Raw genomic sequence first — 12773 nt, forward strand, 5'->3', positions numbered from 1 at the left:
AGCAGAACAAGGGGTAGCATGGGAGGAAATGAGGTCACTGTCTGAGTCTGTGTTTCTTAGGGCTGGTTTTATTCTGGTAAATTTCTCTCTGAGTGAGATGGGAAGCCCCTGGAGGGTAGAGCAGAGGAGAGGCAGGCCTTGTCATGTTTTAACAGGATTGCTGGCTTCTGAGTGGAGGATAAGCTGTGGAGGGAAAGGCATGAGGGAAGGCAGGGGACCATTTAGAAAGGTATTGTGATAATCCAGGTAAGAGATGATGTTGGCTTGGCCCATGATCATAGAAATGGGATGATGAGGATGCCAGATTTGGCTTCTCGAGCCAGCTCAGTGCCTGGCGTTTGGTAAATGTCTGTTGAAGAAAATGTCAGTGTTTCCATTGGGGTCAGCAGTGGACTTACCTCTAGAAAGTCTGATTGTGCCATTCTGGGATGTAATCCTGATACCCAATTAAAAATTCTCAGCTCTCGAGAAATAATTGATGCCCATTTCTCTGCGGAGATCCATGAGTAGGTGTTCTCCTTGTTTCCCCTGAGAACAAAGCAGACTAAAAGGGCTACATTTTTACTTTAATTTACATACTTGTGATGGGAAGAGAGAAGAAATTAGAGATAATTCTATTTTTCCATGATTAACCAAAATAGTGATTAGTAGGTAAACCTTTCAATTTCTTCCAAGCCACCTGTAGGAAGAGTTGGCTGGGACCACGCAGGAACAATAAGTTTCTCACAACAGCAGCCCTGGGCTTTCCATGGCAGGTTGCGAAAAGATAAGCAAGCTTTAATATTTCAAACCTCAGCTGCCCATTTGTTCTTTCTTATGTAGTTCATTAATATTAGCGAATGGCTAAAGAGTTTTTTAAGATACCAGGATTCTGTGAAGCCAGCAGTTCTTTAATTTTTAACAAGCTCAGCACATACACTACACTTTTAATGAGCAGTTAGCATTCAGTTGGTAGCAAGACGAGCCTTAGTTTAACCAAAGCACCGCATGATATTTCTGAGGCATGCTATTTCAGAAAGGGTCAGGGTATTCTAGAAATCAAGAATTTTGTAAATAAATGGAGGCGTGAATACAAAAAGGCTGATTGTCGGAATCACTGAACGTAGCTCTCTCTGGATGTGAAGTCTTCCCATAAATCAGGCTGAGAGAACCCCCGGAGGGTGATTGGAACCTGCGCAAACCGGGTGCACTGCACTATTCTCCCACAGCCAGCAGTGGGCTGCATCTAATATGCCCTGCGCTGTCCCGCAGATCTGCTAATGGTCTTGAAAGGGAGAAGGTTCAAAGAGGCTTGGTTCCCAGGCCTGCTAATGAGCCTAAGGCCTCTTCTCCTTAATGAACCAGGGCTTATGTGGGATTCTCCCCCCTACCCTTTTTGAAGGGAAAACAGGCAAGAGTTCACAAAAGCACCAAGTCTTCATTCATGGCAAGGAGAGCATGCAGGTGGCCTGAAGGTGGCCTGGAGGGGAACAACAAAGCTGGTTGAGGTAGCACTACGCCAACACAGCTCTGAGTGTAAGGCTGGTCCTCCTGCCAGCCTGGCCGAGCCCTTCATGGCAGTTTTAAAGCCAGGAGCAGGGCTGTGCAGGGCAGCCTGGAAGTCTCTTGGGAGTAATGCGATTACCTTCAACTGCTTTCTATACTGTAATCATTTACCACTGTTATAACTTATCAAATGAATATTGTAGCCACTAAAATCCTTGTTCTAATTAACTAAATTATTGTTAGTCATTGGTATCCAAGCTCACTGCAGCCACTAAAAGGGCCCTTAGATATTTTTCTGTGCTTCTTTCTGTCCACCCACGTCCCATTGCCTGGATTAAACAATAGAATTATTCAGAAGAGTAACAAACACATGCCAAAAACGTTGCCTCTATCACAGTCATCTCTGTGAAAGTCAGTGTTTTTTTTTCAGGAATATATTTTGATAACTGCCATCCCATAGTTAAGCATTGTATCCACTGAAATCATGCATTTGGTTTCATCCACGTTTCAGGCCCATTTCTCCAGTAAGTGCCTTTTGGCTCCTCTGAAGCCTGATTTGGTATTGCATTGTAAAAAGTCCTGAAAACACATATACACGAACATATCAGTTCATAAATTCAAAGCTATGAAAGACTCTAGTTCATTAATTAATGTTTCTACATTTTAATTTTCAACGGAAGGTAAAACTTGGCCATGGCACAATAAGATTACTGTGATGAGATACAAATTATGAAAATTACAGTTTCAATAACTTGCCAATTTGGAGTAAGACTTTTAAAGAACAAAATTGTCGTGCCCCTCCCCCACCCCCAATTGCTGTTTTCAATGACTAGAACTTTGAGAAAAATGTTAGCTAGTATGCTGGCTTAGGGTGTTTGTCCCCTCCTTATTTCCCCAGTGAATAGAAAGAGTTATGTGGAATGTACACAGATTTACCCTTCCATGAGTTGTATTTGGAATTATTCTGAGATGTATTCAAAGCTGACAGCCCACCATGGCTGACCCCCTCTCGCCTAATCAGATCTCACGTTCTGTTTCCAGATAGCTGATCAGCTTCCTTGGAATCTGCTGATGACCCAGGAGAGCTGTGCCTGAAGATGGAAACACTGGAGTCGGAGCTGACCTGTCCTATTTGTCTGGAGCTCTTTGAAGACCCTCTCCTGCTACCCTGTGCACACAGCCTCTGCTTCAACTGTGCCCACCGTATCCTGGTGTCACATTGCGCCACCAACGAGTCTGTGGAGTCTATCACCGCCTTCCAGTGCCCCACCTGTCGACATGTCATCACGCTCAGTCAGCGAGGTCTAGACGGGCTGAAGCGCAACGTCACCCTGCAGAACATCATTGACAGGTTCCAGAAAGCATCTGTGAGCGGTCCCAACTCCCCCAGCGAGACCCGCCGAGAGCGGGCATTCGACGCCAACGCCATGACCTCTGCCGAGAAAGTCCTCTGTCAGTTCTGTGACCAGGATCCTGCCCAGGACGCTGTGAAGACCTGTGTCACTTGCGAAGTGTCCTACTGTGATGAGTGCCTGAAAGCCACTCACCCAAACAAGAAGCCCTTCACAGGCCATCGTCTGATTGAGCCAATTCCGGACTCGCACATCCGGGGGCTGCTGTGCCTGGAGCATGAGGACGAGAAGGTGAATATGTACTGTGTGACCGATGACCAGTTAATCTGTGCCTTGTGTAAGCTGGTTGGGCGGCACCGGGATCATCAGGTGGCAGCTTTGAGTGAGCGCTATGACAAATTGAAGGTTAGTCTGATCCGCCTTAAGCCAACCCCTTTCTGCCAGCAAATGTCATGGAAATAAAAAGTGTCTTCGCTGCTAGCTACATGCAGGTGAAGGTTCTCTCTTCACCTTTGTGATCTGATTCGTTTTAGCATGTTTTCTGGCAGCCTATAAATGTTACACAATCAGGGTAGCTTGTAAAAGTTCACTGCTGCTTGTAATGTTAGCGTTGTCAAGGTGAGAGTGAATTAGAAAAATCTGGATCATTTTCAATCCTTGGAGTTGAGAGAGAGGGAGAGACATAGGGACAGGGAGAGAGAGAAAGAGAGCAAGATCAAGAAAGAATGGCAGATAAAATCTGACTTGGGGCACTTTGGGGACATTTATTTTCCTCACTCGTCAGGGAAAACTAATTTTGCTCACATTGTACCTATATCTAGTTACCACACAAACAAAAGACTAGAAGGAGGAATGCCTGGAGCAAATGTGGGGTTTTAGAGGACATGTGACCTTTTATTCCTGGTGGAAATGATATCCAGCTCATTGGTGAACTAGAGGGCTCTGACCATCTTGGGTTTCACGCAAGAATTTCTTTTTGTGGAGGTTTTTTATTTGGTAAGGTTCCAGGCAAGACTGTTTGAACTTCACTTTTCACATGAAATTATTAACTTAACTGCAGCTCAGGGAATGATAATTAATATGACTATATGTCAAATTAAAAAATCTCTCTCTAAATATGGATAGAATGCACCAGGGAGGAAATAAGCCAAGTCTCCAGATGTCTGTTCAACTTCAGACGACGGTGGGTCTAATTATTGCAACCTCAGCCGAGAGAGTGTGATACTATGTTCACCAGCTAATTTTAGTTCACCAGACGTCAATTAAAAGGAAAGGAAGTATAAATTAAGAGCTTTGAGTAAATATATATTGAAGTCCTTCCTCTCGGGAAAAACACACAGTTTTGTTGAGCAAACAAAAAGTGAATCACATGATCACAAGGGTATTACCACTCAGAGCACATCGTCACCTTTCACAAATGGTTCCTATCAGGTCTCCTTAGCACCAATGGGTGCTTGTATTGCCTGGGACCTCACAGTTTATTTTGTGACACTAGGATTAGCAGACCACATCTGTAGTTTGGTTTGCTCATTTCTTGTTATGATGAGGGAAGTTGGTATGCTGAAGTGAATCCCCACTTCCAAATGTCACTTGGGGAACAAAGGCGTCACCTGGGCAACATGCCTCATTAGAGTGTCCAATGACAACTAGTGCAAATCCATCTTTAAACGTGGAGAGAAAGTTAAGCCCAAGGATTTAGTGATATAGACAAGGGAAGACAGATGATGACTGGTTTTCTAGTGCAGTGTATGGCTGTAGCCAGAAACACGCTTCAAAAGTTAGTGATGGCAAAGGCAATGCATGTATGAATTGTGCCTCCAAAACAAATTCTTTAGGAACTGATGTGGCTATAAAATTTGAGAAACCAAGATTATCTCCCCCATCCCCTTTTTGATTGGGAACAAAATGTTTAGGATGGTTGGACATAGGTGTTTTTGTTTTCCAAAATGTAAACATGCCAAATCTTTTTGTTCCTTTATCAAAAAATGTTCCTTTGATTGGATCAAGGCTGCCTTTTATTAATCATTTCTTAAAATGCCATAATGATGTTCGATAGTCGACAACTCCCAGATTTGATATTTAAACCCGGTAGTCAAGTTTTCTTCTTTACTTGTAAACTGTCACAAAGGGGTTATTAATTATGTATATAACATCTCCAAATTTATGAGACGATATTGTCATACTCTAACCCTTTATGTGATAAAAACAAAACTCTTCAATTATAAGCCCCACACACTTGTCTAATGAAGCCAATTGGTTAGTGGTTGTTGATATTGTCACCTGGAGGACCTGACAATTAACAATATAGTATAATTTATCTTCTAATTACAGAAATATAGGCATATAAACAGCACCCGGTGCACCAAAATACATTTATAGCTGCTCAACAACAAAAAAATACTTATAAGCATTTATTTATAGTAATTTCATAAGATGTGTTTATAAGCATTTAAATAAATAGCATACTAGCATAGCATATTTGTTCTAAAACATGCCACTTATGTTAGAATAAAAGAATTATAAGCATATGTGACATTTGGGTATCTATGGTATTTCAGTTATCATATATTTATGAAAATGTGTACTTCCTTGCTTTTTAAAAATCTCGGTAAAAAACAATATAAGCATTGATTAGTAACAGCATCCAAAAAGGACCAAAACCAAGGAAGAGTATTTTTCTTAATTATTACTTTGGTCTGGAAAAGTAAATGCGTCTGTAAGTGTGTTTTTATGAGACTTTAACATCTCATACAGAAATGGGTTTGTGATGATGTGAAGGCACAAATATAGAGTGGAGAAAGCCCTGGCTTGATGGCTCAGCTGGTTGGAGCATCATTCCATACACCAAAAGGTTCTGGGTTTGATTCCCCATCAGGACACATACCTAGGTTGTGGTGCCTATGGGAGGCAACTGATCGATGTTTCTCTCACATTGATGTTTTTCTTTCACATTGATGTCTCTCTCTCTCTCTCTCTTTCAAAATCAATTTTAAAAATAGCATCGTCTGGGCCCTGGCTGGTTTGGCTCAGCTGTTAGAGTGTTGACCCATGGACCAGAGAGTCCCAGTTCGGTTCCAGCTAAGGGCACGTACCTCGGTGGCAGTTTGTCCCCTGCCCTGTTGTGTGGGTGGCGACCAGTCGATGTGTTTCTCTCACATCGATGTTTCTCTCTCTCTCTCTCTCTCTCTCTCTCTCTCTCTCTCTCTCCCCCCCGCCCTTCCTCTTCCTCCCTCTCTCCCTCCTGCTTTATCTGAAGATAAATGCAAAAAATGTCCTCAGGTGAGAATTTAAAAAAAAAAGCTTCATCTGGTGAGGATTAAAAAAAAAAAGTGTGGAGAAACTGGAGGATGTTTTCATTGATAAGACAATAGATTTGCTTTACTGGTTTTGGATATATAAGGACTCAGGTGTCTCCTGTTTGAAATTGTTTTTGTCCTTCTGTTAGTAAAAGTCCAGTAGAGAGCAATTCTGCTATGATTATGAAGAATAATTATTTCTTACAACAAAGTTTATTTCTAAACTTTGGAGGACATTTCTACTCATATTAGTCTCAGTATACATGTGTTTATATAAGGAATTGGCATACACTTTTGTACATTACAATTTTTTTCTAGGTGTAAAAGAGAAAAACCCATAAAAATTCCAACATGTAGAATTCATGCAAATAAAATCTTCCACAACATCTGAAATAGTATCATGTCAGTAATCTAATGCTTCCAGAGACTATGCATTGGAAAGCACTCATAAAATATTGAATCAAAGAGAAAATTAAATCAGCATTTCCTGAACTCTATTTTACGATTAAAAAGAGAAAAGTCTTCCTGCCAAATGAATAAGTCTCTAAATGGAGCATATCATAATGTGGACCTTTTTACATCATTTCAATTGAATTTGAGAAGCCTCTCAGTCTTGCAAACTTGGATTAAAAGTTTGGTTTGTGAACCACATAACATATAAGAGAATTTAATATAATGCATTCCAGAGATTTTAAGGAATTACAATGCAGTAATTCCTTTTCTTCCGTTTCAACGTACAATGTTGGAGCTCTTGTTTCTTTTCTCTAGTTACACCTATAAAAATATACAAACTAAGAAAAATTGACCTTTCCTTGCCCTTCAATTTCAGCATAGCCCAACTTCAAGTTAGCTGACACTGAAGTTTCAAACTATTATCTTACTATTCGGACTTTAAAAGTTGGCTAAGGGAGTGTATTTCTATAATGCTTGCTTCGGTGGATCACCCCATTGGAATTTTGTAATCATCTGATAGAGGTTCCAGTTAAAGCCAGGAATGCTGCTACATCTTATAGTGTGCAGGTCAGATCTCCACTACATAGAATTATCTGGCTCCAAATATCAATAGTGCCCATGTTGAGAAGCCCTCGTCTGTGAGAAGAATTTAGTGTTTATCAGTGTATTAATTAGCTAGGGCTGCCATAACAAGGGATCACAAACTAGATGGCCTAAGCAACAGAATATATTGTTTCACAGTTACGTAGGCCAGAAATGCAAAATCGAGGTGTCAGCAGGGCTGAATCCTTGCAATGCTGATAAACTGTTAACTCTACATGAATGTTTAAATTAAATTCATAGTGACATTACAGATATTCACTCAGATAAATGACAAAGCATCTGTAAGATAATTTTTAAGTAAGAGCAGAGCCAGATATTAGATTTTATTCAATTGGACGTGAAGCATTATTTTGGACTACATTGCATTTTGTTGGCTTAAATTTAATGGTGTTTATTTGGATAAGCTGGATCTCAAATAATTGTAGAATAATTCACATTTGTTTCATGCGGATATGTGATAGACTCTTGATAGTCCCATTATACCTATTATTTCATTTATCCTCCCAGCAACCATATCTGGCATGTAGGTTTTTTAACAGATCATGAAAAAGTTGTTATATGCTTAATAAGTGAAAGCAGTATGAGCAGACACAGTTCCCCTCCTTCAAGGAGCTTATAGTCTAGTACAGAATTCCAATAGGTATTTTCTCTTTGATGGTAGAAGTAGGCACACCATTGCCCAAAGCAGGGCCACCAACCCCAGACCTGAGACATGGAGAAAGGCTTCCCAGAAAGGGGACTATAACACCTACCATTTCCAAGCCTTTTATTAAGAAATAATGTCGGATTACTAGATATCCAGACCTTCTCTGGTATCACTCATTCTTTTTTATTTTTCTCACATATTACATTCCCTCGTGTAATCCTGTATATTTTTTCAAACTACTTCACAATAATTCCAGGCTAGATTTTAATCTAAAATGTAGGTAGGTATACCTTAGAAACTTTTGCCACATGATGCCATTGGAATATGTAAATAAGTTCGTCAGATATCTCCTCAAGTGTTTTGGTTATAGGGCCTCACCTGTTCCACCTGGCCCCTTCAGAATGCAATTCTGCTTGCATTCATTTCACAGGAGTGATTCTTTAGCCTACACTATATATTTTTAAAGTTCCCATGTGGTCCTGGCCAGTTTGGCTCACCAGTTAGAGCATCGGCCCACGGACCAATGAGACACGAGTTTGATTCTGGTCAAAGCACGTGCCTCAGTTACAGTTCGTCCCCAGCCCTGGTTGGGTCGTGCGAGAGGCAACCAATCCATGTGTCTCTCTCGCCTTGATGTTTCTCTCTCTCTCTCTTTCCTCTCTCTCCCTCTCTCCCACACTATCTGAAGATAAATAGAAAAATATCCTCAAGTGAGGCCTAAAAAATAAATAAAGTGCTCATGTGATGAAAATACTGTTCCTAAATATTTGTGAAATATGTTAAACTTATATTTTAAGTTTCTTAGTTTGGTACAAAATTATTTATGATACACGGAATAAAAGAAAACATCTCCAGGGATATGTTTTTAACAGGAAGTTCAAGGCCACATCCTTCCTCTCCTTCTCACCTGTCTGTTCCCCCTCATGAGCTCCCTCTCCTCTCCTTCACCAGAGGAGAGGAATGTATTATTGCCTGATGATTTATTATTATTGGAATCATTTTTGATAAGCTCAGAGAGTTCTGGAAAATGCACAGACAAGTACACAAGGTACCTTTTACTCATGTGGATGTGTAAACAAATGTAATTCTTGGCTATGTTGCTTAAAGTTCCTGTGCTGCAGTATACTCATCTGTAAAACGGCCAATAATATAGTTCCTTGCATAGAAACTTGGGAGAACAAAATAGCATGTTTCATGTATACCCTCAGCATTGGGCCTGGCACAGAGCAAGCGTGTAATATGTGTTAGAACATTACAATATATGTTAGCAACCAGCAGGTAGAGTGTGGTGGTTTAGATGTGGACTTTGGAGGTACACTCCGTGCCAATTATTTTTCAACCACTGCTTGTATTATTTGGCTGTGAGATAAAGATTCATGTTGTTGCTTTAATGTGTTTTGTAGTTTTGTTTCCAAAGCACCTGGCAAAGGGCAGAGGCATAACAAGGAATAAACATGTGTTGATGGACATGCAGAATTGGTGGGTTAGGAGTGTTTCAGGATTCAGAAGAGGAAGAGATGATTCTGGTTTTGAGTAGACAAGAAACTTTGCTTCAGGGTGGTGGGTTTTGGCTGCCATGGCAGATCGGTGGATTATGCATCAAAGAAGAAGAGTGAGGCATTCTTTAGGAGCAAGGCCAGCAGAGACCTGTTGGCAGGAATCTGCAAGACAGTTGAGGGATTCTAGACAATGCTGGCTAGAGCTCGGGGTGCTGATTGAGGGGCCAGGAGAGAGAATGTTGGAAGTCATATTGGGAGAAGGTTTCGAAAGTCTTTGAATGCCAGGTTAAGGGTTTGAGGCATTTTTCCTCTTCTCTAATAGGGTAACACCAAAGTAATTTTGTTCTTTCTTTTATTGATTGGAGAGAGACATCAATGAGAGAGAATATCAATTGGCTGCCTCCTGCATGCCACCCACTGGGAATCAGGCCCACAACCTGGGCATGTGCCTGACTGAGAACTGAACCAGTGACCTCTTGGTCCCATGCTGACATTTTCTGCATTTGAGCTAGTATAGGGACTTCATGCCAGCAGCTGAGTTCACATAGATAGACCCAGATGACCTTGGGAACGCCACAGAGGAAAGGAGATGCTCAAGTGAAAACAAATGAATCGTAATTGCAGCTTAAATGGGCTCTTAGGGTAATTTTTTCCTGAATGTCTTAATATACAAATAACTATTACATTTTATTTAAATATATAAAGTGAGTAAACATAAGGGAGGGGTATCTATGTGCGCATGGTATTTGAACTTAAGTTGAAAAGTTTTGAAAGAATACATCTTGACCAGTTACAAAGTTAAAGCTAGCACAATTTGCTGAAATTACATTAACTAAATATTTTCTTTTTTTTTTCCAAGAGAACCAATCCATTTTATTTACTTTTCAATAAATTTAAGTCCTTGAGGGGTACAGCATTACACGAATTCTGTGTCCAAAGGCCTTAGCGGGAAGGTTGCTTCAGAATTTAGCACGAACCATGCCACTATTTCCATGAGCACGAGTTACCTTTCCCCAGATTACTCTGGTTTTGTTTGGTTTGCCACCAGAAGTCACTGTGTTGTTCTTTGCTTTACATAAGCACATCTCTTGCCCAGATAGAATTCAGTTTCATCTCGAGCATAAACACCTTCAATTTTAAGAAGAGCTGTGTGCTCCCTTTGGTTCCTGAGACCCAGTTTATAACCGGCAAAAATGGCCTTGGATCACAGCCTTCCAGACATATTTGTCCTTATAGAAGTCCTGTTCCCAGCAGGCCTCTACAGGGTCCAAGATGGCAGAAAAAGCAATATTTTCTTTTTTAAGGCTGTGATATTTGAAAGTCTCTTTCATTCTATGTCATTGACAAACCATAAATTAGGTTATTCTTAGAAAGACTGGCACATTTCTTGACACTGGCTAGGTCAATAATAAAGAGGATAAGAGTGGCCCGAGAAAGTGAATGTGGCTAAAGATTTTATTTATTTCAGTATGTGACATAACCATTCTGGAAAAATCCAGTAAAACTGCATTTACAGGGTCCACTTCAAATTTATTGAATTTATGTTTTTGACTTTTGGGCATAATACTTAAGGTGTTTCTATATCCATTAAGATAGCTTTTAAGCTGACAGAGGAAAACATATTTTATATTTCTCATCAAAAATGAAAATGCTTGTAAAGTGTTTAACATAGTGATTGGCACATAGTAAGCGTTCCATGAACACAAGGTATTATTATATCTGAGCATTTACTGTTACAATAAAGACTTCATTGGTGTGATCCAATCATGACTTTCCTGACAGTATCATAAATTACTCTGTGGTTATGGGGTCGATTGGTGTTTCTGGCTGACATGGAAAATTTTGAACAACCCTCAGGGAATTATAATTGAGTGGAAACTTTGATTTGTCCTTCTTTTGTAAACCAAGCTAAGTAGTAAAATAGACTTTTAAGAAGCAGTGAGTGGTGGACTAAAGAAATGGCTTTAAAAACAGGCACCATTTTGAAATTCATGGCGGATGAGCTAGTCTTTCATGTTCCTAGTTTATCTGATGGAATCAACGCCATAGGTGTTGACTGAGGACCTACAACTGCTTCCTAGGAGAGAGAAGTTGGCATTTGAGTTTGTGCCATGACTGTCACATTCAGACACGTATAGACAGATGTGACAAATATCGGTGACATGGCACACAGGCAGCCTGGACCAATCACAAGTTTAGTGGGTCAGCTTCCTTTTTTGTCGCAGATGGCCTTCGGCGTGTGAGTGAAAAATGGACGAAGCTGGCCTTGGCTGTGTGTTTGCAGCTGTCTCCTATAGAATAAGAAGAAGGAGAGGGTTCGGTATTGGTTAGGACTAGAGGAAGAGGAGAGCTCTGAAGTGAAGGGGGCTTGCAGAAGGAGCAGGCATCCAACCCTTCCATTGTAGTAGCCCTAGGGTGTTTTCTTCTCCATGTTCTCTTCTGTGCTATGGGGACAGAACGCATAGAACAGGAGTATGACCATCTACCTCCTCCCTCATATCTCCTTTAGTGCTTATTGGGGGGGGGATCAGGAAAATAATGGTTTTTATTCACACTGTGATAGTCTAGGTTCTTATTACTGAAACAATATGAAAAGCATGAAAGCTTCTATACCGTTTGAGCTTTTATAAACAATATTTCCCCTATCTGCTTCATCAAACCTTGCTTTAAAACAAGAGAAAAGAACCCTTATTTATTCTCCCAAGGAATATTTGTGTGTAGCTAATGAGATAAGCCCTGGATAAACTCTAGGAATGCAGAAATGAATAACAAAGATAAGTCACTGCTTCTATGGTCTAGACGTAATTATAACTTGTGATAAGAGTATATAAAAGGGCTATGAAAAGAGTTCCATGAAATTCAATCCATGAGATAGTTTTTAATATGAATAATAGTAAAAAATTGCTGACATAGGTGTTGCTATCTGGAAATCACCTAATTCTGAAAGCTAAAATGAAAACTCATTTCAATGAGAAGCAGTGTTGAGAGGACAAGCAGTGATATTCACACTGTGCATTCCTTTGGAGTGGCAGGTAAAGGAAATATGAAGGTTCCAATCCATGATAAAATCTGGGCCAGACCCTTTCTTATTAATGGTCTACTGTTCATGGGCTGGACTGTTAGCTCTCCTCATATGCTTTCCTAGGAAGTCTCTGTTTCCTTTTCAAACAGGGCTAATAGGTCAGGTAAATATCCAGCCTCAGAAGCAGTTTATGGTATTTCTACTCTGAAAGGACCCATCTCTAGGAAGATGTTGTGAGAGGCAACTGAAGGAAGTGCCATTGTATTGTCAAGCCAGCTGGTCGGCGTGTTTTATCTGTTACAAAATTTACGAATTTAGGTGTTAGGATGAATATCCTGGCCTGATAAGAGAGGTTTATTTCCTCCTCCTTTGACTTTTGGCATGGCTGTCCAGAGCTCAGTTGCTCTTAGTTGATGT

The 12773-nt window shown here is 40.4% G+C and overlaps 1 protein-coding gene and 1 pseudogene across 1 annotated transcript in view; one reads left to right on the plus strand and one right to left on the minus strand.

Moving 5' to 3' along the window:
• Positions 1 to 12773, plus strand: part of MID1 (midline 1) — a 142117-nt gene that overhangs the window by 43227 nt on the left and 86117 nt on the right. Inside the window, exon 2 of the mRNA XM_036271502.1 lies at positions 2527 to 3242. Coding sequence (XP_036127395.1) covers positions 2583 to 3242 — 660 coding nt within the window. The 5' untranslated portion in view covers positions 2527 to 2582. The remainder of the gene's footprint in view (positions 1 to 2526; positions 3243 to 12773) is intronic.
• On the minus strand, positions 10228 to 10556 carry LOC118636030 (annotated as a pseudogene).

The sequence above is a fragment of the Molossus molossus genome, unplaced genomic scaffold (assembly GCF_014108415.1).
Source record: "Molossus molossus isolate mMolMol1 unplaced genomic scaffold, mMolMol1.p scaffold_m16_p_2, whole genome shotgun sequence".
In the NCBI taxonomy this organism is placed as follows: domain Eukaryota; kingdom Metazoa; phylum Chordata; class Mammalia; order Chiroptera; family Molossidae; genus Molossus; species Molossus molossus.